The sequence below is a fragment of the Balaenoptera acutorostrata genome, chromosome 13 (genome assembly GCF_949987535.1).
Source record: "Balaenoptera acutorostrata chromosome 13, mBalAcu1.1, whole genome shotgun sequence".
Classification (NCBI taxonomy): Eukaryota; Metazoa; Chordata; class Mammalia; order Artiodactyla; family Balaenopteridae; genus Balaenoptera; species Balaenoptera acutorostrata.
The window spans coordinates 65,571,736-65,598,050 of NC_080076.1; the positions used below are offsets into that span (position 1 = coordinate 65,571,736).

General features: G+C 57.6%; 2 protein-coding genes across 5 annotated transcripts; one reads left to right on the forward strand and one right to left on the reverse strand.

Annotated features, from left to right (window-relative positions):
- Nucleotides 1-183: 183 nt before the first annotated feature.
- TRMT2A (tRNA methyltransferase 2 homolog A) lies at nt 184-4,563 on the forward strand. 2 transcript variants are annotated; one of them, XM_057526155.1, is made up of 12 exons: nt 186-474; nt 591-1,156; nt 1,351-1,459; nt 1,709-1,890; nt 2,069-2,183; nt 2,275-2,390; nt 2,467-2,578; nt 3,015-3,137; nt 3,316-3,391; nt 3,666-3,782; nt 3,918-4,014; nt 4,103-4,562. In XM_057526155.1, exons 1-12 carry the CDS (start codon nt 451-453, stop codon nt 4,332-4,334), a joined length of 1,869 nt encoding a protein of 622 aa, XP_057382138.1. In that variant the 5' UTR covers nt 186-450; the 3' UTR covers nt 4,335-4,562. The 2 variants fall into 2 exon arrangements, with proteins under 2 accessions (XP_057382139.1, XP_057382138.1); XM_057526156.1 differs by lacking the exon at nt 3,666-3,782 and having other exon boundaries at nt 184-474; nt 4,103-4,563.
- Nucleotides 4,564-5,768: 1,205 nt separating this feature from the next.
- Nucleotides 5,769-26,108, reverse strand: DGCR8 (DGCR8 microprocessor complex subunit). 3 transcript variants are annotated; one of them, XM_057526160.1, is made up of 15 exons: nt 25,973-26,108; nt 21,196-21,424; nt 20,424-21,097; nt 19,819-19,978; nt 17,848-17,990; nt 17,404-17,686; nt 15,920-16,117; nt 15,661-15,762; nt 15,005-15,103; nt 13,678-13,760; nt 9,416-9,516; nt 9,066-9,172; nt 8,033-8,160; nt 6,979-7,092; nt 5,769-6,683 (listed from the first exon to the last, which is right to left on the reverse strand). In XM_057526160.1, the coding sequence occupies exons 3-15, from the start codon at nt 21,084-21,086 to the stop codon at nt 6,600-6,602; spliced, it is 2,265 nt and encodes a 754-aa protein (XP_057382143.1). In that variant the 5' UTR covers nt 21,087-21,097; nt 21,196-21,424; nt 25,973-26,108; the 3' UTR covers nt 5,769-6,599. The 3 variants fall into 3 exon arrangements, with proteins under 3 accessions (XP_057382143.1, XP_057382142.1, XP_057382141.1); XM_057526159.1 differs by having other exon boundaries at nt 6,979-7,089; nt 20,424-21,424; XM_057526158.1 differs by having other exon boundaries at nt 20,424-21,424.
- Between the last annotated feature and the right edge of the window lie 207 nt (nt 26,109-26,315).

Sequence of the window (26,315 nt, forward strand, 5' to 3'; positions counted from 1 at the left end):
GACACTCTCATTGTCCAGCCCGCCCCACGCTTCCCGCCAAAACGCCCGCGGCGCATGCCCGGCCCGCCCGGGGGCCGGGGAGCGCGCACTCCCGGCGGCCCTCGCGCGCACTTCCGTCCGCGGCAGCGCGCGCCCCTAGAGCTCGCGGACAGTGCTGGGGGTCCGAGCGGCGCGTGGCGATGACGTCGACGGAAGTGGGGACGATAGAGACGCGCCGCCTCAGCTGCGCGCGCCGGCGGACGAGAGAGCGGTCGGCGAGGAGGGCGGCGGGCGCGGGCCCCTGCCTGGCGGGCTGCGCAGCCCGTGCCCGAGACCCGGACCTGAGCGCGGAGGGTACGAGTCCCGCCCCCGCCCGGGCCGGAGCAGGGCCGGCCTCGCCGAGTCGCAGCCGCTCTCCGCGCGCCCCCCCCGTGTGCCAGGCCCCGGGCAAGGCGGCGGACGGAGCGGACGATGGGTGACGAGCTCGACGGCGAAGTACGGTGAAGGGAGACCCTGGCGGAGCCGGGGGCGGGTGGTGAGATGGGACGGAGAGGGAGAGGCTCGGGGCGCGCGGGTCCCAGCCAGCCCGCCTGTCTGCTGTCTCCACGCAGGGCCGGTCGCGCGTGGGGGGCCCCGACCAGGACGGCCGCAGCGCTCCGGGCAGCCCCGCGGCCCCGGGCCCCCAGCAGGGGGAGGAGCAGGCCACGGGGGCAGGGGCCGCGGGACCGGGTGCTCAGCCGGGGCCCTACAGCTACATCCGGGCCGGCCTATTCACTTCGGAGATCTTCAAGCTGGAGCTTCAGAACGTGCCGCGCCACGCCAGCTTTAGCGACGTCCGGCGCTTCCTGGGCCGCTTCGGGCTGCAGCCCCACAAGACGAAGCTCTTCGGGCAGCCTCCCTGCGCCTTCGTGACCTTTCGCAGCGCCGCCGAGCGCGACAAAGCCCTATGTGTGCTGCACGGCGCTCTGTGGAAGGGCCGGCCGCTCAGCGTGCGCCTGGCCAGGCCCAAGGCTGACCCCTTGGCCAGGAAGAGGCAACGGGAGGACCAGGGGGAGCCGCCTGCCACCCCCGCCCCGTGCATCGCTGATGTGGTGACCCCTCTTTGGACCATGCCTTACGCGGAGCAGCTTGAACGGAAGCGGCTGGAGTGTGAGCAGGTGCTGCAGAAGCTCGCCAAGTGAGTGTGGGTGCAGGCACTTCTGGGCAGAGCGCCCATCGGTGGCTCCCTGTGCGCTCAGCCTGCTCAGATACCCCTTTGGGGAACTAGCCAGTAAAAACCTTGTGTTACCGGTGGGGACAGTGAGGTTCCAAGAAGGGGCCCAGGCGCTTGGGCAGTTGGAGCCTGATCTCTGCCCCTCCTTTGCCCCGCAGGGAAATTGGGAGCACCAACCGCGCTCTGCTCCCTTGGCTGCTCTTACAGAGGCACAAACACAACAAGGCTTGCTGCCCGCTGGAGGGGGTCCGGCCGTCACCTCAGCAGGTCAGGGCCTCTGCTCTCACAGAAACTCCTCTTGCTTGGCTGTCCCATCTCTCTTTTCTTCTGCGTATCTGCTTATGGTCGTCATCAAGTGTTCGTTAGTTGTCAGCCTTTTGCCCTGGGCTGCCAGGGCCTGCGGGGGAACCAGGGCCTCGCTCACCAGCGTCTTTTGCTGTACATCCTCCATGCACGAGTGCTGGACCGCCGGGGAAAGGGTGGGTGTCTTTCTGTTTCTTTCTCCCCTTCCTGCAGACTGAGTATCGGAACAAATGTGAGTTTCTGGTTGGTGTCGGGGTGGATGGGGAAGACAACACGGTTGGCTGCCGGCTTGGCAAATACAAGGGTGGGACGTGTGCTGTGGCAGCTCCTTTCGACACCGTGCATATTCCTGGGGCCACCAAGCAGGTGGTGAAGGCTTTCCAGGAGTTCATCCGGTGAGGACACGTGGCTGGGCTGGTGGCTCCGGGACATCCCGAGGCAGTCTGGGAGCAGAAGACCTGGGTCCTATCTGGGGGGTCTGGTGGGTGTGGCTGGAGGAGAGAGCAGGGACACTGCTCACCCAGTCTTGGTCGGCAGATGTCAGGGACTTAGGATCATCTATGACTCCCACAGGTCCACTCCCTACTCGGCGTATGACCCGGAGACATACTCGGGTTACTGGAAGCAGCTGACCGTGCGCACCAGCCGCCGTGGCCAAGCCATGGCCATTGCCTACTTCCACCCGCAGGTCTCAAGCGGGTGGCTTGCTGGGGGAGGGGTGTCTGGGCCAAAGCAGACTTCGACACAATCTTACGGGTCTTTTCTACTGCTTGCTCCAGAACCTGAGCCCTGAGGAGCTGGAGGGGCTGAAGGCTTCTTTGGCACAGCACTTCATGGAGGGGCCGGGCAAGACCAGCGGGGTGACTTGCCTCTACTTCGTGGAGGAGGGACAGCGGTTAGTAGCTCAGGTGAGGCTGGGCGGGTTTCTCCGAGGACTGGTGACACCGATAGACCCACCTTCCCGCCTACAGAAAGACCCCCAGCCAAGAGGGCCTGCCTCTGGAGCATGTGGCCGGGGACCAGTGCATCCGCGAGGACCTGCTGGGGCTGAGCTTCCGGATTTCCCCTCACGCCTTCTTCCAGGTACCAGATCCCTGGGCTCAGGGCTGGTGCAGCAGAGAGGGGAGAGCATCCAGGCAGTGAGCTGCCAGGGCTGTGAGGTCGGCCACCTGGAAGAAGGGCTACTAATCGTGGCCACTCGCTAGACCCTGGTGACCACCCTGTGGGAGGGTGGCTTGTGGGCACGACACCAGGCTCTGGCGCTGGTGGGGTCTGGTATCTGCTGCTGCAGGGGTCCCATGGGTCCAGCTCTCGAGGAGGTGGGAGGGGGGCGGCATTGAGTTGCTTTCTCGGGCCGGGAGACTGGGTGTGGACGGAGGGACCCTGGGGCTCTCAGGCAGTTAGAGGTGGGGAAGGGAGTTGGGGTGGGGGCGACCAAGAGCACAAGTGCCTGGGGATGCAGACACTGGGGGGCTGGAGGGCAGCAGGGAGGCTGCTCTGATGCGTAACCCATGCCCAGGTGAACACTCCCGCGGCTGAGGTGCTCTACACGCTCATCCAGGACTGGGCCCAGCTGGACGCGGGGAGCACGGTGCTGGACGTGTGCTGCGGCACTGGCACCATTGGCCTGGCTCTGGCCCGGGTGAGCCCTCCTACCCCGGTCAAGAGCAGGCTCTCCCCCATCCCACTCTTGTGTCGTCACCCATTCTGTCATGACCCCTCAAGAGAACCTCAGACTGTTCCAGATCCTCTTCCGCTGCCCCCCCAGAAGGTCCAGGGGTGGGGAGGGGCGCCATCAGTCTGACCTGTTTTTGCTCCAGAAGGTAAAGAGAGTCGTGGGGATCGAGCTGTGCCAGGAGGCTGTGGAGGACGCCCGGGTGAATGCCCTGGACAACGGTGAGAGCCAGCGGGCCTCGCAGTGGGTGGCAGGTCCTGTGTGTCCCTCCATACGGCACCTGGGACCCACCCAGTGGCTCCTAGGGCTCATGGGGTGAGGGCAGAAAGGGCCCCTACTGTGTGGACCTATTGTGCACCCACAATGCCTGGGGCTGCCCCGCAGAGAAGGGTTTTCCTGAGGTGTCTTCTGGGGGCTTCTGGACACGGCTGGGCAGGTCTCTCTCTGGTGGGTGTCCCGGGCCTCATGGCAGGGCTGCTGCTGTGCCACCTCCAGAGTTGAGCAACGTCGAATTCCATTGCGGGAGGGCCGAGGACCTGGTGCCTGCACTGGTGAGCAGACTGGCGTCCCAGCAGCTCACAGCTGTCCTGGACCCACCCCGCGCTGGTCTACGTGAGTGGTCTCCACCTGAGGCGTGGTGCGGGGAGGCAGAGGGTGGCCAACTAGGCTGCCTGGCCTCGGGCCCCTGTCCGCTCCTTGAGGGGGAGCCACTGGGGACTCTCCCTTGAGGGGTCTGTGCCTCCCCAGATTCCAAAGTGATCCTGGCTGTCCGCAGAGCTGAGAATCTCAAGCGACTCCTATATGTCTCCTGCAACCCCCGGGCAGCCATGGGCAACTTTGTGGAGTGAGTGTGGGGCCTGGGTGGACGGGGCCTCACCCCAGGAGACCCTGCTGTACCCACGCAGTTGACCATGGCGCTCCCTCCCATACAGCCTCTGCAGGGCCCCGTCGAACCGGGTGAAGGGCAGTCCCTTCCGGCCAGTCAAGGCTGTGGCCGTGGACCTGTTCCCACAGACCCCACACTGTGAGATGCTCATCCTGTTTGAGAGAGTGGAGCACCCCAATGGTGTGGGGGCCCTGGAACCCCAGGATCCTCCAGTCCAGCCCCCACCAGGGCCCCCAGGTGACACCCCACCAGAAACCAGGGCCTCCCCCACTTCTTAGTCCTCTGGGGCAGTGGAAACCAGCCCTTCCAGAACAGCACCCAGACTGCATCACGGGCAGAATCCAGGGGCTCCCCAAGTCCTTGCCCTGCCTGGCATACTCAGGCAATAGCCACAGAGGGTACAAAACCCCTGTCCCCGTGGGCTCCTGTGGTCTGCTCCCCCCTCACCCCCAGAATGGGCCGCAAGGGCTGGAATAAACAAGTGCTGAATTACCAATGTTTGTGATGAGAACTCAAGAGCCTGGCACACAGGGACTCCCCTCTACCCTTGCCACAGGTGCAAAGGGGCAGGGCCAGGAGCGCTCATAAGAACTGGCCCAGTTGGAACAGTTCTCCCAGCTCTTCATGTGGCCAAAAGTCCTGGTGTCCCAGCAGAGAGCCTGCTGTCTGATGAGAGAGACAGGCCTTGTGGCCAAGGGCCAACTGTACACATGGCATGGGGAGCACAGAGCAAGATGCTGCCCTGTTGCCCTTCCCCACCCTCATTGCAGTCCCATCCCCAAAGGAATATACCTCCCAGTGACCACAAGAGCTAGGGGTGGGGTTGGGACACTGTTCAGCTGCTCTGGCCTTCAGGGCAGCTCTGGCCAGTTGAGGACCCATGGCCAGAAGAAAAACAGACCAGCCATTTCCTTTTGGACAGTTTTGCTTTATGCGTTCAGACAGTCAAGGCTCACCCCTACAGCCATGGCCCAGCCGCCACCTGGGAGGTACACAAAGGGTGGTGGCCACCCAGAAGTGGCCTCAGCACAGGCTCCCCCTGCCCTCTGCCCCCACAGTATGGCTGTGTTCACAGGATACTTGCACCCACACACGGGACAGAGGAAGGAAAGAAGGACTCGGGGAGGCCTCAGTGAGGCTCACCTGCCTCCAGTGTGCACAAAGCTTTGGTTCGAGGTGGTGCATCTGACTGTTTTAAGGGCAAACAGTTATAGTCAAATGGTTATTCACAACTGCAGATGGGGCAGGACAGAAGCAAGTGTGTAATTATAGCAACTTGATTTGCGGACTCTCTTTTACAAAGGTCAGCACAGGCGCCAACCTCAGTCATGGGGGGTGGCAGGGGACAGAGAATACTGTCTCCTGTAAAAACACCACACAAGGGGAGGTGTCCAGCACTGTGCCATGAGCACACGGTGCCCTGAACAGGTGCCAGGGGCGGGGAGCCAACGGCTCACAACCAACTTGGACTGCTGGGACTCAGAGGGGACAGATCTACCCCACACCTGTCCACAGGGGCCACCTAGTCACCTGGCTGCACCAGGCGGCTGCTCTCAAATTCCAGTGCCGCCCCAACATGCTCGCACCAGCTCTGGCGAGGAGCACCAGCATGTGAACGCACTGCACTGAGAGTTGTTTCCTCTCTTTAAGTCCACGAGCTAAAATGCATTAACTGTTCATATCTGCTACATGATCCCAAATCTATCGATCCCAAATCTATCTTCTACTCTCACTGTAAAAGTTTCTTTCCAAACGCTAAAATATCATAAAAGCTTTAAAAATTGATGGGTGGACAGACTTGACTGTGCAAAAATCTAGTAAAAAATTGCCAGAGGCCAGCGAAGGTGAGGGGCCTCAGTGTCTAAGAAGGCATGTTTTGGGGGCATTAAGACTTAGAAGAATGCACTGCACCCCAGCCCAGGCAGGGGCAGCAAGCTGGGCAGGGACAGGTGCCTTCATCCACATCACGGGCAATGCATTTCAAGGCAAAGAATGATCACCTTGGTGGTTTGCCTACAGCCTCTGAAAAATAGTTCTGATACTAAGTTGTGTTTATTTTAAACCAAAGAGGTCTGAAATACTCCTTCCTAACTATAACTTTTTCAGAGAAAAAAGGAAAACCCAGGAGGCGGGGAAGGGGATGGGGTGCCAGCGTGCACCTTCTGGCCAGGTCCCTACGGTGCCCGCGGGAGCCCCAGGCGCAGGGCTTTCTCATTTTATGTCATCCAACTATCATTTCTTGTCAGCGCCTGTTACATACTAAAATTCATGAAAACCTTCATAACACCAGTCTGCAGCATGTCCACACAAGCAGAGGTCCATGGCGACCTCCCACCTCTCTGTGTCCACCCGTGTGGCAGGCTGAGTCGATGCTTTAACACGGCCACCCAGACCTGTGGGTGGCCCCCAACGAAGAGCTGCGTGGACCTGGCTGTCAGACACGCAGTGGCGGGGGACTGTGGACTGGAGACCCGGGGCTGCAGAGTGAGGGCAGGTCTCCCCCGCAGCAGAGCTGGCAGCCCCTGAGCCCAGACCACCAGCCATCACACGTCCACAGTGCACAGGGGCTCGCCGCCAGGCTGTGCAGATGCCACGATGGACATCTTGGGCTTCTTCCGCGTCTCCTCCTGGAAGAACAACCAAGGTCAGGGATGTAGGCAACATGGGAACCTGCAGCCCAACCTCGGTGAAAGGCTGGTGGCGGGGCTGCAGAATGTGCGCGATTCGCAGGGCACCACGTGCTGGCACTCCTGTGGGCATCAAGACGTATGCCCGGGAGTGCAGGGTCAAGGAGGTCACAGCCACCAGGGATTTGAAGCTGCCCCGACAAGCCCCACGGGGACCCCACATCAGCACACAGGAGGCCAGGGCCGCCAGCTCTCCAGCACTGCCACAGCCCAAGGGCATGCGGGCGGGCCTCACCCTCTCCTCCGCCAGCCTCCGCATCTCCTCCTGCAGTTTGCTCAGGATGTGCAGGTTGGGCTTGTTCTTCCGGGCAAACTGCTGCAGCTCAATCACACTCTTGTCCGAAGTCTCCTGGGGAGCAGAGCCGGCTCGCAGGACCGTCTGGGGCCACCCCTCCCTTGACCCGCCTGGCTGGCTGCCTGCCGGCTGTCCCCACTTCTGCCACTGCCTCCTCCTCCTCCCCGGCCCCCTTGGCCTCTGACATAGCCACTGGCCAGGCACTCGACATGCCCAGAGCCCTCAGGCAGGAGCGACCAGGACACAGCCACAGCCGGGGGGACAGCACACTGCAGGACAGGACTCGCCCCGGCACTGCGGCCCCTGGGAGCCTGTGGGGCCCAGACGCTTAACTCCCTGCAGGCCCGTCCAGGGTGAAGAAACCATATCTGAGGATGCCTGCTGGCCGTGGGTGCCACACTCCCCTGCCCCTGGAAGGACACCTCGCCTGCCAGCTCCAGGGGGCTCCCACCACGGGCCCAAGCAAGCTTTCTCCCCTCACTCACAGCCCAGCACGATGCACAGAAGCACAGACCTGAAGGCAGAGGCTCAGCAACGCAGGGCCAAGCACCTTGGGGCCCAGTGTCCCCTCCCCTCACCCACCCTGTCAGGGAGAGAGCAAGGAGCTCTTCACAGACGGCCTGGGGGTCACCACCCACAGTCCCCACCCTCCACACCCACCACTCACTGGGGTGGCTGGTGACCCAGACTGTTTCTGTAAACGTCAGGGAAAAAAAAAAAATCAAAGAACATAAACCTCGCTTCCCTGTACTTCTCTCCACCCCAAACACGAAAACCTAAGGGTATTGGCTAAAATCTTGAGATCTTGGCCCAAAGAGCAGAAACAAAACAGATGACACACACGGGCTGTTGAAAGTTGGGTTAGTTGGCCGAGGAGAGCTGTGTGTGGTCTGCTCGCTCTCCCTCTAGCCCCGGCCCGCACTCCATCCCCTCCCCGTGCAGCCAGAGCCTGACTCTGCCCCTGGCCCCCCGTGCCAGCGGGGGGCCCCATTACCTGTTTGACCATCTTGCTGCTTTCACGGCCGTACATGCGCAGCAAGGACCCCCAGTTCTTGACATGTGGGTGCAGCAGCTGAAGGATCTTCTGAGAAGCTAACTGTTTCCCGACTCGCTTATTCTTGCCTGAGAGGAAACATGGAGAGAGGGAGTCACAGATAGCAGCCATCCACAGGGCCACCTCGTCCAGACAGGGGCACTCCCGATGGGAGGGGGCAGAAGGCGCAGCCGCTGCACTGGGCACAGCACCTCAGCCCTGCCCGTCCTGCAGAATAGCCCATCAGAAGCTCGGGGAGGTCAGGACACACCCAAGGCCATAGCTTATGAGGCCTCCCGGCCCCCAGCCCACATCTGCCAATACAGAGGATGCACCTGCAGGGCAGACACAGGGGTGGGGGAGCATCCAGAGGGCATCCTGTGCTGGGGACGTTTCTAGATGGAGAGAAGGTGGGGCCAGGGTGCAGAACAGGCCTGGAGAGCAGCAAGGGCCTCTGGCTCAGATGGGGGATCTATCCTATGCCCTGCCCACCTGCTCAGGGCTGGTCTCAGCAAGGAATGGTGTCTGCAGGGCACAGGGCACACCCAGGGCCTGCTTGGGCATGACCTTCTCACTTACCCAGTGCTGGTCTGTGTTTACAGTAGTTACACAAAGTTTCTTTTCAGGTAAGGTTATATCCAAACACCAGATTAGGTGAAGAGCACAGTTGGTGCCCAGCAACAGCAGAGGGCCCTGCGGGGGGCTCTGCTGCTGTCTTAGGAGGCTCCTGCTCCCTTTACAGGGACCGAGGGCTGGACAGGGGCAGTGGTGGCAGCCAGGGAGCAACACAGCCCAGCCAAAATGACCAGCCCAGGGACGGGACACCCACAGCTGCACTCAGGCCAGCTGCGACTCAGACGTGGACACGAGATGCTGTGGGCACAACCGTGGGCAGTCAGCATACAGCTGAGGCTCGGCTTATGCCAGGGCAGTGGTCCCCGGGATCACTGAAAGCCTGTGTGTGGGTGTATTGGGGGAGGGGTGTGTGTCTTACACCAGCCGCGCACTGTGTGCTTGCCACACGCCATGACATATTCACTCTTCTGGTTTTTACCAGGAACCACTTCAAACTTGATGGAGGTATCCCCCATCCCATGGTTTCTGTAGGAGAAAACAGACAGTAGGTGACATCAGCTGAGGGGGACGAAATGGCTGCTTCCAGAAAGCCCTCCAAGGGCCCATCAAGACAGCACCAACCCTTCTCCCCAAACCGCTGCTCCGCCCAAGAGGAGGGACTCTCCCACCACACGCCATCTGGCCCCTTGTGTGGAAGGGTGCTGGGCACCCCAGAGAGGCCCCCATGCCCGATGGCCAGGGAAGCACCCCACCACCCACCCCCCTTACCTTTTAAGGCACTCATGGAGGATCTGGTAGGGAGATAGCAGTCCAGCCTTGCTGGTCAGCTCGTAGACTCGCGAGTCCTCGATACTGATGTGGTTAAAATACTACAAAATGAAGCAGCCGGTCATAGTGCTGGCCACGCCCACAGCCCCGTGAAGCGGCTCCCGTGCTGCCGCCTCTCCCAGGGGCCTCCTGCCCCCACCACTACCTCTCGGAGACATTGCACCCCACATCCCACACCTCCCCGCCCAGCAGCCCGTGACACAAACGAGGAATGGCAAGGGCCGGGCTGCCTGCCCGCTGGCCTGGGGAGCCCATCCTGAATCAGAGGCTGATCAGACGACCGGTCAGAAGTCTAAAGACACACAACCTTCGAAGAAAAGCTTGAAAACCATCATAAGTGAGGTTATAGAAGAGAGAGAGTGACCAGATACGGCAGAACAGAAACGTGACCAAGGTTCTTAAGAGGCGACGCCCAGCTGGTTCAGGGAGAAAAAGGAAGCTGGTGACAGGGGCATCACCAGCCCAGAGGTGGCTCTGACCCCATGGCCCCCGGCTCCCACTCAGGATTGTGGCCCCCCTCCCAGGGCAGCCATAACGCAGAACCACACGCTCCTTCGAGGCCTCTCAGGGAGGTCCCTTCCCAGACTGTCCAGTTACTAGGGCCCCAGGTGTCCCTCGGCTTGTGGCAGCATCAACCCCAGCCCTGCCCTCTTCGTATAGAAGCCTTGGAACCTGCTGCTCTGGCAGGGAGGGGGCTTCCTCCCCACCCAGCATCAGGAGGCGGCCCTGGTTCCAGCAAGCAGGAAATCATCCCCCTCTGAGCACAACCCCACCCCCCCAGCACCTCAATGGGTCCGCCAGCCAGAGGCACCCCGAGCCCCTTAGTCAGGGTGTCTGCGGAGGCATCACTGTGTGAGCCAGGCTGCTCAGACCCTGGCCACGAAGGATGAACCCAGCCCCCAGCACCACCCCTCCCCGGGCACTGGGGGAGGCAGAGGACAAGGCTGGAAGTCCAACCTCTGACTACATGATGGTTCCCCTGGCAACCAACCCCCATCCTCGGGGCTTCCAAAAGTCACCTCCTGAACATGAACTCAGGCGTAGTTGAAGGGGTTAGAATAGAACGTTCCCTTCACTTTTATCAACTGGAACTATTTCAGGAACTGGAGACAAAAACCAAACGTTAATTTATTTACTACATTAGAAGGTCCCACCAGGAACCAAGGACAAAGACCAAACGTGTATCTTATATCACAATATCACAAACACATACACACCTAACAGCCCCAAAATACATGAAACAAAACCTGACAAGTGAAGAGAGCAATAAACAATTCAACAGTGACAGCTGGGGACTCAACACCAGTCCAGACAGAACAGAAGACACACCAAGAACGAGAAGAGCAAACCCCACACCAGCTCAACCCATAGACGCCTATTCACTCCACTCAGAAACACACAGTGCACATCCTCTCAGGCGGTCACAACACAAGCCTCAATAAACTTAAAAGGATTGACTGAAATCACAAAAACTATGTTTTGAACCACAATGGAATTAAGTTAGAAATCAATAACCAAAGGAAATTTGGGAGATTCACAAATATATGAAAAGTAAATGCTCCTAAAATAACCGCTGGTTTAAAGAAAAAAATTACAAGAGAAATTAGGAAAATACCTTGAGACAAATGACAAAAGAAACACAACATATATTAAAGCAAAATTACGGGATGCAAAGTAGTACACAGAAGAAAATTTATAGCTGTGAACTCCACATTTAAAAAGAAGACCCCAAATCAATACCTTAATCTTAAGACACTAGAAAAAGAAGAACAAACTAAACCCAAGGCTGGCAGAAAAAAAGAATAATAAAGGCAAGAGCAGAAATAAATAGAAAATAAAAAACCAATAGGAAAAAAATCAACAAAACCGGAAGTTGGATATTTGAAAAGACCAACAACATTGACAAACCTTTAGTCACACTGACCAAGAGAAAGGAAAGACTCAAGCTGCTAAAAATCAGGAATAAGGGGCTTCCCTGGTGGCGCAGTGGTTAAGAATCCGCCTGCCAATGCAAGAGACATGGGTTCGAGCCCTGGTCCGGGGAGATCCCACATGCCATGGAGCAACTAAGCCCATGCGCCACAACTACTGAGCCTGTGCTCTAGAGCCCGCGAGCCACAACTACTGAGCCCGCGTGCCACAACTACTGAAGCCCACGTGCCTAGAGCCTGTGCTCCGCAACAAGAGAAGCCACCACAATGAGAAACTTGCGCAGCCCAATAAAGAGTAGCCCCTGCTGGCCACAACTAGAGAAAGCCTGTGCGCAGCAATGAAGACACAATGCAGCCAAAAATAAAAATAAAATAAATTTATTTAAAAAAATAGTTTAAACAAAAGGATCATAACGGAATACTATGAATGTGTATTTAGCAATAAATTAGATAACCTAGATCAAGTGGGAAAACTCCTAGAGAGACACAAAATCCCAAAAGTGGCTCAAGAAGGAGTAGAAAATCTGAAGATGTATAACAAAAAGACTGAATCAGTAAATAAATAACTTCAAAACCAAGCAAAGTCTAGGCTCGGACTGTTTCACTGGTGAATTCTATCAAGTGTTTAAAAAATTAATAACGGGACTTCCCAGGTGGTCCAGTGGTTAAGTATCTGCCTTCCAATGCAGGGGACGTGTGTTTGATCCCTGGTCAGGGAACTTAGATCCCACATACCGCGGAGCAACTAAGACCGTGTGCTGAAACCACAGAGCCTGCACGCCACAACTAGAGAAGCCTGTGTGCCGCAACAAAGACCCAGTGCAGCCAATAAATAAATAAATAAATAAATGAATGAATGAATAAATATTGTGCTTGCATGGTATATCGTTTTTTTTTTTGGCTGCGTTGGGTCTTCGTTGCTGCGCACGGGCTTTCTCTAGTTGTGGCAAGCGGGGGCTACTCTCCATTGCAGTGTGCGGGCTTCTCATTGCGGTGGCTTCTCTTGTGATGGAGCATGGGCTCTAGGCTCACAGGTTTCAGTAGTTGTGGCACACAGGCTCAGTAGTTGTGGCGCAGGGCTTCGTTGCTCCACGGCATGTGGGATCTTCCTGGACCAGGGCTCGAACCCATGTCCCCTGCATTGGCAGGCGGATTCTTAACCACTGTACCACCAAGGAAGCGTGTGGTATATCTTAAAAAAAAAAACTAATACCAATCCTTCGCAAACTATTCCACACAATGAAAGAGGAAGCAACACTTCCCAACTCATTCTATGAGGCAAGTATTACCCTGAAACCAACACCAACGACATCACGAGGAAAGAAAATACAGAACAGTATCCCTTATAAGTACAGCTGCAAAAATCCTTAACAAATATCAGTGAGCCAAACCTGTCAACGCATAAAAATGATTATATACCATGACTGAGTGGGATTTACCCCAGGAATGCAAGGTTTGTTTACCATTCAAAAGTCAATGAAACACCCCCCCAACATCAGTAAAGTCAAAGACAAAAACCACGAGATCATCTCAACAGAAACAGAAAAAACAAAATCCAGCACCCATTCCTGACAAAAACTGTCAACAAACCAGGAGTGGAAGAAACGTCCTCAATCTGATAATACTCACAACTCACATAGCACGTGAAGTGGAAGAGGCCAGTCGCAAAGGAATATACATCATATGATTCCACTGACAGAAGACGTCAGAATTGGCAAATCCAGGGACAGAAAGTAGATGAGTGGCTGCTGGGGGTTGAGGGGCTGGGAACGGGGAGAAATGGGGGTGGCTGCTAATGGGGACAGAGGTTTTTTTTGGAGTGATGAAAATATTCTGAATGTACAAAAATCCACTGTACTGTGTAGTTTAAAAGGGAAAAATTTATGGTGTTATAAATAAGAATGCATTCTTCAGAGTGAGAAGCCCTTGCTACAAATAACCATAGGACCATATTTACCCAAAAAACTTAACAAATAGTTTTAAATGGTTCTTAACATAAAGAACAATCTAGCTTTTGCAGCCTCTGCCTCAAAGGCTCACTCCACTTTGGATCTGCTGTCAGCAGAGCGTGGCTTCCTTCCGAAACATTTACCCGCGGTTTCTCACGACCCATGGCAAGACACAATGACAGAAATCTCCGACAAGAACATTTCCTCTGCTTGCACAACGACAAGCAGGTCTCTTTGATGAAGTACAAGAGACGGAGCACCCGGCACCAGGGCGATTAAACCCAAGCACAGCCTGACACCAGGGTGGGCTCACGACCCTCACCTCCAGCTCCTCACTGTCTTTGGGCTTCTCCTCAGAGGTCTGTTTAACAAAGTCCGGGATGAGGATTTCCAGCGTGGCCCGGGCTGTGGAAAGAGGAACCCTGAGGGTGAGGGTGGGGTCCCCACGGCCGAGGGGAGCCTGGGCCCCGGGGACAGAGCCCCAAGAGCCTGCAGGTGAGGCACGGGCAGAGGGTGTGATGGGGAGCAGCAGCCGGGCCAAAAGGACACTCTGGGGAGGTGCCCGCAGGCCCGAGCGCAGGGGTGGTGGGAAGCCGAGTGCAGGCACCCCACGAACAGGGGTGCAAAATGAAGAGCACGTGGGGAGGAGCATGGGGTGGGGGTGGGAGGCGGGGCACCACGAGGATGGCCCCACCCACTATGGGACCCTCACAGGCTTCTGCTCCGAGACCCCAGGAACACCCCACTTGTGAAGCAGGAAGAGCCTTTGGAGAGAATCTCTCTAAAATGGACAGGAGGCCTCCTGGGGACCAGGCAGAGCTTGTGAGCCCAGCACAGCTTCACATGGGGTCAGCCAGACAGTAAGGTGGGGTCCCATCACCCTCGGCATTCGCCACCAGAAGAGAGCAAGGCCCAGGGGCACTCTGAGCCCCGGAGCACACTCCACCAACCCAAGACTCGGTTAGACTGCGATAAACGCTCCGCACTTTGTAAGGGGCAGAGCTGCTCTGAAGACAGTGTGGCGATGGGGGCGCCAGGGCCCAGGGTGCATCCATCGCGTGCCTGAGATGTGGTCCACTCCCCAGAAGAGGCCAAATAACCCTGGTGCTGGGGCTAAGTGGCTTCTGGAAAAGCACGCCAACAACAAGGTGTACCAGGAATATAGCCAGCGGCAGGCCACGGGCAGGAGGAGCATCAGGCGTCCACCAAAAACCACCAGCTTTCCCAAGGGCCTGCTTGGCTGTGTTCCGAGAGTGGCAGTCCCAAGTCTGGAGCTGGAAGGACTTGGAAAATGGTCCTCATGGACGTCAAAACCACCTGAGGAAGATGCCGCCTGTTCTCCTTCTCAGCACACCCCTGGCTTGCTGGGTTTAAACAGACGGTGCCCTGGGCTCAGGCAGCACAGAGAAACCAGCATCTGTGAGCACTGGGGACGGGGCGGGAGGCGCTGGCCCAGCCATCTGAGTGGAAAAGGGCCTTCTACTTTCATTTCTCACGTTTTACTTTTTCTATCTGAATCTTTTCCAGTGAGTACATAATTTAAAAAGATCCAAGTAGATTACATAAATAAAACAGACTTGCCCCATCCACAGCCTTCCCTAGCCATTGGTGGGCCAACACGGGTCTCTGACACCAAGCAGGCACATTACCAGCTTTATTCTTCGCAAGTTTTTTGCTGCTTGCCGTTCCAGATCCATAGGTCACACCGTCGATGGTCACCGAGGCACCAAAAGGCTCACTTGGGTTCTCTTAAAATTAAAATTACCATTTTAAAACACACTTGCCAACACGTTAAAAGCATACGTGCACATACACAATCTGCTCACGCTGACAGACAGACGAGGTGGGGGTAGGGCTGCTGCTGGAAGGCAGAGGCCTGGCGGGGGGGTCCCTGAGGCACTGGGATGGGGCTGAGGGACAGTCAGCAGGCAGAGAGCATGGCCAGGAAGTCGAGGGGGACAGGGACCAACGTCTGAGAAAGATGGATGGAGGAGCGCGAGCGGTGGGACGCAGACACTGTGAGCCAGAGAAGCAGGAAGACGATGGCGGACGCTGAGCTTCTGGTTTTCACTAGAGTGATGAGGGCATCCAGAGGACAGCTGGTGGCCATTGCAGGGCTGCGGCCCCTCCACCCTCGGAGGCACAGTGGGGAGGGGGTGTGGGGAGGTGACCATCTGATCCCCCTCGACCTCCCCTCTCGTTCCTACCCAGCAGAGGGGACTGACAGTCAGCTCCCGCCTCCCCGGCGGTGACCCCAGTGACGTGCTTGATGCTTTAGGAGTGAGATGGGGAAGGTCACACTCACCACATTCAAAGAAGTTGTACACAGGGCGGACCTTGAGGACGCGCTGCATGTACTCGTGCAGGATGCAGACCTCCGACTTCCCATTGGGGTTGATGACAAACTCTGTGACAAGAGGGGCCGTCTCAGCAACAGCGGGGGCCACAGCGACCACACCTCAGCCCGCAGGAAGAGGACCTCTACGCCGCAGGGCAGACACAGGCCGATGCAGCACCCTTGGAGCACACATCCCAGGAACATCAGACCTGCGAGTCCCGCTCACCTTTCTTTGTGGGCGCGTCCTGCACAGACAGAGTGATGAGCTTCTGATTGGCCGGCAGGATGGGCCTCTCTGACTCAGCCTGTTTTCGCTTCATTTCTCGGTTGAACTGCCGACGCTCAGCCCATGTCCTGAACTTCTTCACGGTAACTTGCTCGAAGTCAAAGCGTTTCTCCAGGTAGTTCCGAAACTCCTCGAGGTCTATACGGGATTCACCAGAGACCCAAGTCACGGACTCCCAACCAGCAGGTCACACCCTCCACCCGGTGAGCAGGACAGGTCCCAGCCACACGATACCCACCCCCTTCCCCTTTCCTCTCCAAGGGCGAGGGAAGTAAAGAGTCACGTTCCTTCATTCTGCCAGCTCAAATTACCCTGCCAGGTCCCCTAGGGACAAATTTCTGGCATGTCCTTTAGTTTATTTAGAGCAAGAATAAGAATACAAAAATAAACAAACAAAAAGGAACCTAAAAAAAAAAAAAAAAGCCAAGCACAACCAGCCTTTGGGACCTTTCTCCCCATACGGAAACAGGTGCCGGACGGCCAGCAGCAGCCGAGGCACCACGTGCCCACCGTGGCCGCCCCCATGCCCTGCAGCAAGCATGCAGCTCAGGGCCATGGCACTCGTCCCACCTCTCCCCCAGGACCCCAGGGCTTCCTGTCAGCCTTGCTGGTGCCCTGCCTGCACCCCTCCTCCCACCCAGGCAGATGCCTGAGATTCCACGTGAGCTACAGAACAACATGCTTGCACACTTAGTGACAAACCGAAACCACATAGTTCTTTACACACGAGTGCAGAGAAGTGAGTCTGGAAACAAGCGCCATGAGGTCAGAGGTGGGAGGCAGGTGTTTTCAGAAAAACAGGAGCACACTCAGGTGTGTCCTGCGAGTGCGGAAGGACGTTGTGAAGAGGCAGACCGTCAAGTTAGAGTCTTATAGGGAGGGCTCCCTTCCAGCTGGGTCCCGAGAACAGCCCACACGCTGACAGAGCTGGCCAGGACGGGGAGCTAGACACCACTGTCCCCCTCCTCAGCAGCAGCCCCAGCCCCTCACATGCAGGAGTTCCCAGACAGGCCGGGCAGTAGGACAGAGGCAAAGACCCCGAAAACGCATGGGGGCTAAGACAGCCTGCCACCACGGAAGAGATGCAGGAGGGACAGGGAGGAACGCCCCACACCCGAGAGCAACTGAGGGTCTGAGAAGGGGGCGGCACCCACACCACACGGTGGAGACGCCCACTCTGCGCACTGGTACACCAGGACTCCATGCGAGCATGTCCCATTTTCATGAAAAGCCAGACTTGAGGAAAGATCACGAACATGACCAGAGAAAAAGGCAGGGCAGCACCAGTGTGCGGGTCGGGAGCAAGAGGTCAGGCAGAATCTCCTAAGCTCGGGGAGACGGCCTCTCCAGCCATGAGGGAATGGACAGGCAAGCACGGACAGGTCCCTTCCTCCTCAGGGACCAAGTTCACTCTGGAAACTTACCAACTGATTCATCTTTGCACACTTCCACCTTGGCCTTCACTTGCCCCAGGGCCCCGGGGGCGGCCTCGGCCCCCAATGGGTCTTTCTCATCTGGGGGCCCCAAGTCAGCCCCCAAGGAGTCGGGGTCTTCCAGGGGGAGCTCCAGCTCTGCAGATCGGCTCAGGGGCTTGGCAGGGGACACCTCCCCACAGGGGGAGAGCTCGCTGTTTTGCTCCCTTTCCTCATTGTCTTTCATTTTCTTGTAATGCAGACAGGGGATGCTACTCAGAGGAGGGTCATGTTTCTGTGGATAGTGAAATTGCAACACAGATTACAAGGATGGCCCCAAATGTCTGAACGTCCGATGCCTTTCACCTGCCTGTCTGGCTGCAATGCAACGTGGGCAGACATGCATGCTCCTCCTACAACTTACGAGACTAAATTCACGACTGACGCGTCCCCTACCCGTATGCTTCCCGTTCCCAAGAAGTATGGCCTGGACCAGGTGACCACCCGAGACTCTCGGTGCAGGTACACGGGGACTCCGGAGTTATGGAACGTCATGATCCACCCGTCCGGCAGTGGTTCTGTAGGTGGGCGGCCACGACCTGCACAGAAGACAAGAACACCCTGCAATCACTTAAAGACACTTGTAACTGAGTAAGAACTGTCAGGATGTTTCCAAAGTTACAACCCGTGTCAGAAACAACAGCAAGGTGGACCCAACGTTACAGAGAACCTCTAAGAAGTAGTAGTGGGGGAACACCCCGCCCTCCACTAGAGAAAGCCCCAGCCAGCCCCACCTGCAAAACTCTGCTCTCCCTCTGCTGCTGTGCCTGTCCCTCTGGGTGTGACCCACAGGCTCCAAGTCCCTCCGTGCAGCAGGAAGCTGTCCACCCTGCTCACTGCTATACTCCCCAGCCTAGAAAGGCACAGGCACACCACGGAGCCCAGAGCAGGGTTCTGCAAGACACAGGGCCTCGCCACAGCTCTGCCTCCATGGCTGGCAAGCACCGTGGACACTGACTCCCCGCCCGCCTCCCACAGGTGTGGCCAGAGGCACCGCAGGGCCTGGGTAGGCTTCGCTAGTAACTGCACATCTGTGGATCACTGCTCCCTGTGACCAGGTGACAAGCCTGTGCTGTTCGAGCTGCCACTGACAGCCCTGGCTGCTGAAAAAAGCACATGGCAAAGACTTAAGTAAAACTTATTTTTCTTACAGGTATTGGGAACAAGTTAAAAATTCAGAAACGAAAGTGAAAAACCAAGTGAAATCTAAAAAGACACATATGAGATGAAAACAGCACCAGCTACTCTCACAAAAAAAGGAATGACACCCTTGTGCCAGGTCTGACACCCACACGTGGCCAACACCAGCGGACACCTGTGTCAGGACGGCCCTGGGAGGGAATGTGAAGTTGGACACGCACAGACCCCGTCAGGCACCCCCATGCCCACCGTGGGCTGAGCTGGGAGCTGTCTGCAACCAGCTCTGGGCTAAGTAAGGAGAAGGAGGCACTCACACAGCTCAAGCTGAGCACATCATGGGACAAGGCATGTCTGCGATAGTGAGCTGTCACAGAGTTGGCCCGGCTGCCCGGAGAGCTCGCGTGCATCTCATAGTCTGTTACTGTTCCTGTTGCGGCCCACTTGGCAGACGCGCAGCCCAGCACTGCCAACATGTCCGCTCCGCAGCCAGGAGACTGTACGCCGGCCACCCTCGGTTTCCTCCCATCATGCTGGCCACCTGCGCTGGTGCTCAGCAGAAGGTGTAACCTGTGTGCCTGAGTCCTGTGTCCCTCCAGCCCCTTTCCACCGCCCACCTGACACCTCCACCTAGACACTGAGAGGCGCCTCCAGGCCAAGACAGAAACAGACACGGAGCCCCCTCAGACCTCTCCGCGTCAGCAGGGGGGCTGCACGGGCCAGCTCTGGGCGCCCCCTGACCGCTCCCCACCGCGTCTCCGACCCCTCCACCTCTGCCCACTCAAAGTGCAGGAGTCACACGTGCACCGCGAGCCGTGCTTTCAGACCAGACTGTGGAACGAGTCCTGCCTGCTTCCAGTGGCTCCCTCGACACTTGGCACAGAATCTAGAACCCGGACTGCAACCATCACCAGCCACCGCACCGAGCAACCGCCTCTGGGCCCACCATCCACACCTCTGGATGCCCCCTCCCCAGGGATCTGCCCAACCCCCTCAGAAGGCCTCTTCCCGCCACGCCGCACAAGCCCAGCTGCTCTGGTTTCCACAGCATCTGCACCACCTGCAGCTGGGCCATCATGCATCTGGGTGTGTCCTCACATCTTGTCTGTTTCCTGTCACCAGACAGGACCCTCCTGGCCTCAGACGCACACCTGCTGCCTGACACCGAGGGCTCTCATGCCCGTACGTGCAAAGCCCTGTGAACACTCGCTACTTCTTGGCCCGACTTACTTTTGAGCACTGTTTTAATCTTGGTCATCATTGGCTGCACACTTGTCTCTCCGTCTGACGGGTGGTCGCTGTCTCCTCCGTATTTCTCCTCCATCCGCCTCTTTTTGGGAGCACAGAGGCCCTCTTCCAGCAGAGCATCAACATCGTTGTCAAAATCATCCTGCAAAATATGCTGTTCAGACACCACAGCCCCCCGGTGCCCTCCAGGCAAGTGTCACAGTGTCACTGACAACGACACAGAAAGGAGGCGCTCTCGGGGGCCTAGGTGTGCCTCTATGTTGCGTGATCATCTGAAAAACAAATGGGATGAAACCACCAGCTGAAGCACACGCTCAGGCAGGTGCCCGTGCCACCAGGGAGCGTGGCCAGCAGCTCCTTCCAACTCAGTTGGGACAAGGGTATGAGGCAGACCTGTCAGCCAAACTTTTCATTAGCAAAGTTTGAAAACCTGGACTCCTGATGGCTTTCTCTTTTCACATTTACGTTTCCACCTCCTGTGGGTGTTCTTTCCTCTGCAACATCAGCTTTACAGAGATGCTGCGATTCCCAAACACCTCTCTTTGGGTTTTGCTAAGAGTGCTCCAAAGGAGGGGACGCCGACATACCTCGTAGGAGAACTTCAAGGCCTCTTCGTCCACTCTGTCTCTCTGCACGATCGCTTTAGCCGTGAGCCCGCCTGCTCCTTCTTCATCTAGCTCCAAATTGTCAGTAAAATCTTCTAACTCATCCAGCACTGCGTACTCCACTCTCTTTTCCTGATCCAGCTCATTCTCCTCATCCTTCTTATCCGCACTCTCACCCCCTACGCCTACCCCGTTACCAACACTCCCGCCAAAGGGACAAGCATGCACGTCTCCACTGACAGGGCTAAGGGCCAGACCGCACTCTGCCCGCGCGTCGCGCTCCGCTCCCGTGTACAGCACCTTCCTGTCCTTACTCCTGCAGCTCTCGGTAAAGCTCACGCTAATCTTTACATCCTTAAGCAACTTAAGGTCAGGGGAGAACTTCCGGACCGCAGGTGCGTGCCGGGCGGTGCGCGGGCTGTGGCCACTACAGTTCGGGTCTACGAGGAGGCGGGCCTTAGAGAAGGATCCTTTGGAGAGAAGAGAAGCTCCGTAGAAGTTGAGTGGGTCCTCAGCAGGGGGTTCGGCCTGTCCATCACCACCAGAGCCAACGTCCATTACCTCTGCATCACTGGACGTTTGCAGGGGAGGTGGTGGAGACTGTCCACGGGGCAGCGCTCGGAGGGGGCAAGCTTGGTTCTCCATCACCGCTCCTCCTGCGGGCTCACGCGGGAGAGGAGAGGGGCTCTCACATGTCTCCATAGTAAAAGTGGTTAAGACTATTTTAAAAGACCAGAGTTTTAAAAAACCTTACATAAATCTATACAGCTAACATGCACAAGTCCGTCGAGACCCGGGTGCCGTCCTGCCCGCGCTGCACACGCTGGCGGCTTAGTCAAGCTGGCCACATTGCTCTTTTCATTAATGTAGACAGCTTTTAGAACCACTGCCTCAATTATTGGAAATCACAATGCACTCAGCTTAAATGACTGACGACTAAGCGAGTCTGTCCTCAAGCCGGAGGGGCACCCGTCTTCCTCCACCTGCAAAGAGACGTAAAGGCGTCGTCACAACGCAACAGAGCCCTCCGTGTCCTGGTACCAAGAGCCCAGTGCTATTGACAGCGCAGTGAAAACTTAAAAGAATGCTGCCTAAAAAGAGAACCTTCTATGTTTCAAAACAATCGAACTTTACTTTTTTCTTCAGAACCTAAATTGTACCTTAAGTCCCAAATTAAATACTTTATTAATTGTCCACTGTAATTCCAACTTGAGAAGCACAAAAACCATATTATATTTTGGCTCAAAAAGGATTAAAAAAAAAAAAATCCTCCACTAAACTTCACCGCAGCACCCCCTAACTCAGTTTACAAGGCAAGCCAGCATGCAATGCAAGGCTGCCCTTTCCAGAACACACAGAAGGTGTGCGGCTTCCCTCCAGCACCAGAGCGACATGGATCCACTCACCTGCGAGGGCTGGGTCAGTCAGAGGGCAAGCGGGAGACCCTCGGCTCAACTCTGCGGCACTAGGGCCAGGGGCTCTGTCACCCGGGACCCTGGGGCACGTGGATGGGGACAGTGATGCAGCGGGCTGGGGGAGCCAGAGGTGGCGGGGTTCTGTTCCCGGGAGAGGTAGGGGTGGTGGCCGCAGGGAAGGGAGCCCAGCCAGGGTGGGTCGGGGGAGCCGCAGGAGACAGCTGGAGCCAAGGCACGGGGAATCCTGGGAGCCACCCGGAGCCTGGCTCCATCCTGGGGGGCAACAAGAAGCCACCGGGAGTGAAGAGACCCTCAGGCCACAATTCAGTCCCTACTCGAGAAGGGAGGCCAACAGCTGCGCCAGGCACAGTGCCCGCGCCCTCGAGAACAGCAGAGACACAGAGTTGACCGCACTGCTGAGTGGGCAGAGGTGGAGAGCTGGGACAAGGGGGCCCTGACGACCAATGAGGCCTCTCCCCGGAGGGACAGTCAAGCAGGGCCTGCAGAGGAGGGCGCCCCAAGCCTCTGGGCAGACCCGGCCAACGGGGCTGAGGCCGCCAGGACACATCAGCCAGGCGGTCACCCAAACCGCAGGAGAGGCCGCCCAGAGAGGGAATGCAGACCGAGAGGAGGGCTGAGGATGCAACTCTGGAGAAGCACAACGGAAAGGAAGACACAAGGCTGAGAAGGCAGGGCAGGGGGCCATCCAAACACAGGGGCCTGCAGGAGGGAGGGCACCCACCAGAGCAGAAGCACGTGCAGACACGCACGCATGTGCTCACACGTACACCCCCACACCGTGCAGACACACGCACAAACATGCCATATGCACGCGGATGCAGACACATGTGCGTGCCCACGCCCACTCGGGGCAGCTTGCTGGTTGCAGACAGAACAGGAAACAGCAGACACCACATGTTTAAGAAGTTTACAGTGAAGGGACAGAGCGTGGTGGTTGAACTTTGAAGGGGACATAACATAAAAACCAGAGACTTGTTTAGATTTGATTAACTCATCCAACAACTACCCAAAGACTACCTACTCTGATGGGGGCGCTACCATGAACTACAGGGCAACGACCACTGACTGTCAATCTATTTCCTAGATTCTAAGATGTCTTCACATTTCTGAATTCAGTGGGAATTTAACATAATACCTCCCCCACAGGTATGTCTGTCAAAGGTGCTAAGGACCAAGGAAACATAGCACACAAATGATGACAGACTCAGAACCGCAGTGATCGCTGAGGCTGTAGCCAGACACACACGAGGAACACTGAGTGGAGTAAGGCCAGTCTCCTGGCACCAAGAAAGATCATTTCAGAGAAGGACAGAAGGTCAGCATACCCAGTGCTACAGAACACAGATGTGACCAGGACCAAACCCCTCGGCACCAGGCAGGTCTGCAGAGACCCTAGCAAGAGCCAACTCGTGATTCTGGGGCTGAAAAGGCTAACATGAAGAGATGTGAGGAGACGGGGGGCACTGAAGATACACTCGGCATAGGACGGGGACACCTGCTACCACGTTCAAAGGCTAAGAGCAGCACGAAGCCAGGACGATAATGATAAAAACTGAAGAATAGAAGCCTTGAAGAGCTGCAGAGTGGAGTCTCCAAGGAGCCGTGGAGAGTGTGATCCTTGGAGCTCAGGGAAGCTGCCCAGCCCCAAGGGCAGCAGCTCATGCTGAGGGCTCCACAGCAGGCCATCCTAAGCAAGCTCCTTACCATTCCTGTTGCCTGTCAGTACCTATCAGTACCTTCCAGGTGGTACACACATACCATTTTAGATGCTGAAGACATGAGACAGACAAAACCCCTGGCCACAGAGCTCACATTTTAGCAGAGAGACTGACAAGTAACAACTAAGAAAAACTGAGAACCGTTCAAGAAAAAACAAGGCAAGGAGTTGGGGAAGGGGAGGCAGCTTCAAAAAGGGTGGACAGCAAAGGCCTCACAGCCAACGTCCACCCGAAGGTAGAGGAGTGGGCCGGGTGGGTAGCTGGGGTGGGAGGAGGGGACATTCCAGGCAACAGCGAAAAGAGCAAAGGCCTCCGGGTAGGAGCGTGGGGTGGCAGGTGACAGCAGTATGCCCAGGGGGGAGAGAGGAGGCCAGGTCAATGAGGGCAAGGGAGAGCAGGACTCTGGCTCTTATCTTGAGAGATGGGCCACTGGACAGGAGGGTCCAAGCGGTGAGGTCACATGATCCAAGGTCAGCAGTGGCAACCAACCCTCAGGCAGGCCCTGTTCTAAGCACTTTATGTACTGTCACTCACCAGCTCTCACACAGCACTGTGAGAAAAAGTTAAGGATAGAGAAATGAAGCAACTTGCTCGAGGTCACACAGCTAGAAAGTGGTGGAGCTGCTTTACCACCCAGGTAAGCTGGCTCCAGTCTGTACTGCCTCGGGATTACAGTCTTGCAGTTTAAAAGAACCACTGTAGGTCCAGAAAAACCCCAGGTGGGTGGACAGTAGGAGGAGCAAGGGTGAGAAGCAAAGAAAAGAATAAAGAGGCTCACCGGGAGCTTGGACCAGAATGTCAAGCTGGAGGTGGTGAGAAACTGTCCTGAGGGTTGCATGGAGGCCTAGGAGTGACTCTATATTCAAGGACAGAGGTGTCACGCGCAGAGGTGGTGAAGGCAGCATGGGGAGTGTTTGGGGTGAGTGAAGATCACAGTTTAGGTTTACACATGGCTACTTGGCATCAAAGTAACACGTGGGGATGTGGAAGAGGCAGCCACAGGCATAAGGCTGCAGCTCAGAAGGGAGGCGAGGGCTGGAGATGGAGATGCAGATGTCAAGGAGAGACGGCATTAAAGCCAGGAGACTGGACGAGATCACCAAGGAGTAGAGGGCAGCTCCAACCTGAAGCCGAGACTGGCCAAACCAGTCAGACTCACTTTCCTACCCCCAAGGTCACGGTTAGATTATAAAACCCCTGGGAAGTGCCCTGCACAGTGGCTGGCCACAAAGGGCTCAAAGGGTGGCTCTCCTGCCATCGGCCTCACTACTGCTTCAGCTGACTGCACACACGGATGCAAACCTTGCTTGCCAAGTGGACCGTAAGCCAGCAGCAGACTTGCAGCAGGCTCCCCTGGATCCCGGCACGGGGTAAAACCGAGACGCTTGGACAGTGCCCTTCACTGGAGTCCGTTTGCTGGGCTGGCATGGAGGTGCCGTCAGTGATGGTCCAGCGCTGTGGCTGCTGCCTTTCGCTCAAGCCTCTCCGCGCTGCAGCCTCCCGCCCAACCCAGCAGCAGTATGACCTCATCCCGTCCTTTTGTCATCCTCCATCGGCCTCACATCCCGCGCTTACAGGCGGCACTGCCGACTGGCCATTCACTCCCTCTGGTGGGTGACCGCCTGTGGCAGGGTTTGGCCCACTCTACCGCCGCCAGGAAACAGGATCCCCGCCTAGTGGTTGGCCTGGCACAGTCCCCAGCCCCAGAATGGACTGTCGTGCACCGGGTAACAAGGTACATGCAAGCATGCAAATGACAAATCAAGTTCCTACCCTGAGCAACCCAAGTCCATCGGACGACACCTGACAGGTACCACTGTCAACAGGTTGCCACCTTCCACTTATTTCTATCTTGGTCATTGTTACGACAAAACCATATCCTGATCACCTACGTGACACTCAGTCCGTGAGCATTTGGTGAAGACGGGCGACTTCTCAGATTTCCCAAACTGTGTTACACCCGGCAGGGTCCTGGGCGAGCACCGCCCCTGTTGGTACCTTTCCCGCCTGAAAGCCATCTACGGCTTCGGGCCCGCGGGACGAGGGGCCTCCTCACACCCCGGTGTCTGCCCGGGAGGAAAGCGACCGGCGCGGCGCCCCCCGGCCCGGGGCCCGCCGCCGCCCCCGGCCCCAACCCAGACCCCGGCCCCGGCGGGCCCCCCGCCCGCGCTCCGAGGCCCGTGGCCATGATGCTTCACAAAGGCCGGGACTCGGAGAGGCCAGGCCCACCCGCGCCCCCGCCGCCCGCCGGACCCCGGCCCGCGGCCTCGGCCCGGGAGGGAGGGAGGGGAAGGGCGCGCCTCACGCAGGCCGCAGCGCCGCCCGCCCGCCCGCCCGCTCGCTCGGCCGCGGGGCGCCCCTCGCGCCCCGCACCTACCTCCGGCGCCCGCGGCCGGCCCGAGCTGCCCGCAGCCCAACTGCAGCGGAGACCCCTACTGCCCGGCCGCCGCCGCCGCCCTCCAGAAGGGCCGCGCGGGCGCTCTCCAGTCGGCGGGACCCGCCTGCCGCGCGGGGCGAGCGGAGGGCGGACCTTGGCGCGCGCGGCCAATCCGGCTCGCGGCCGCCCCGCATTGGGGGAACCGCAGAGCGGGCTGCAGAGGCAGCCAATCGGCGGCGCGCGGCGCTCCCGGCCACGGCGCACGGCCCAATGGCGCGGCCACGTGGGCGGGACCAGGAGCTGAGGCCGGGGCCGCGCTAACGGTCGCCGCCGGGGCGGGGCT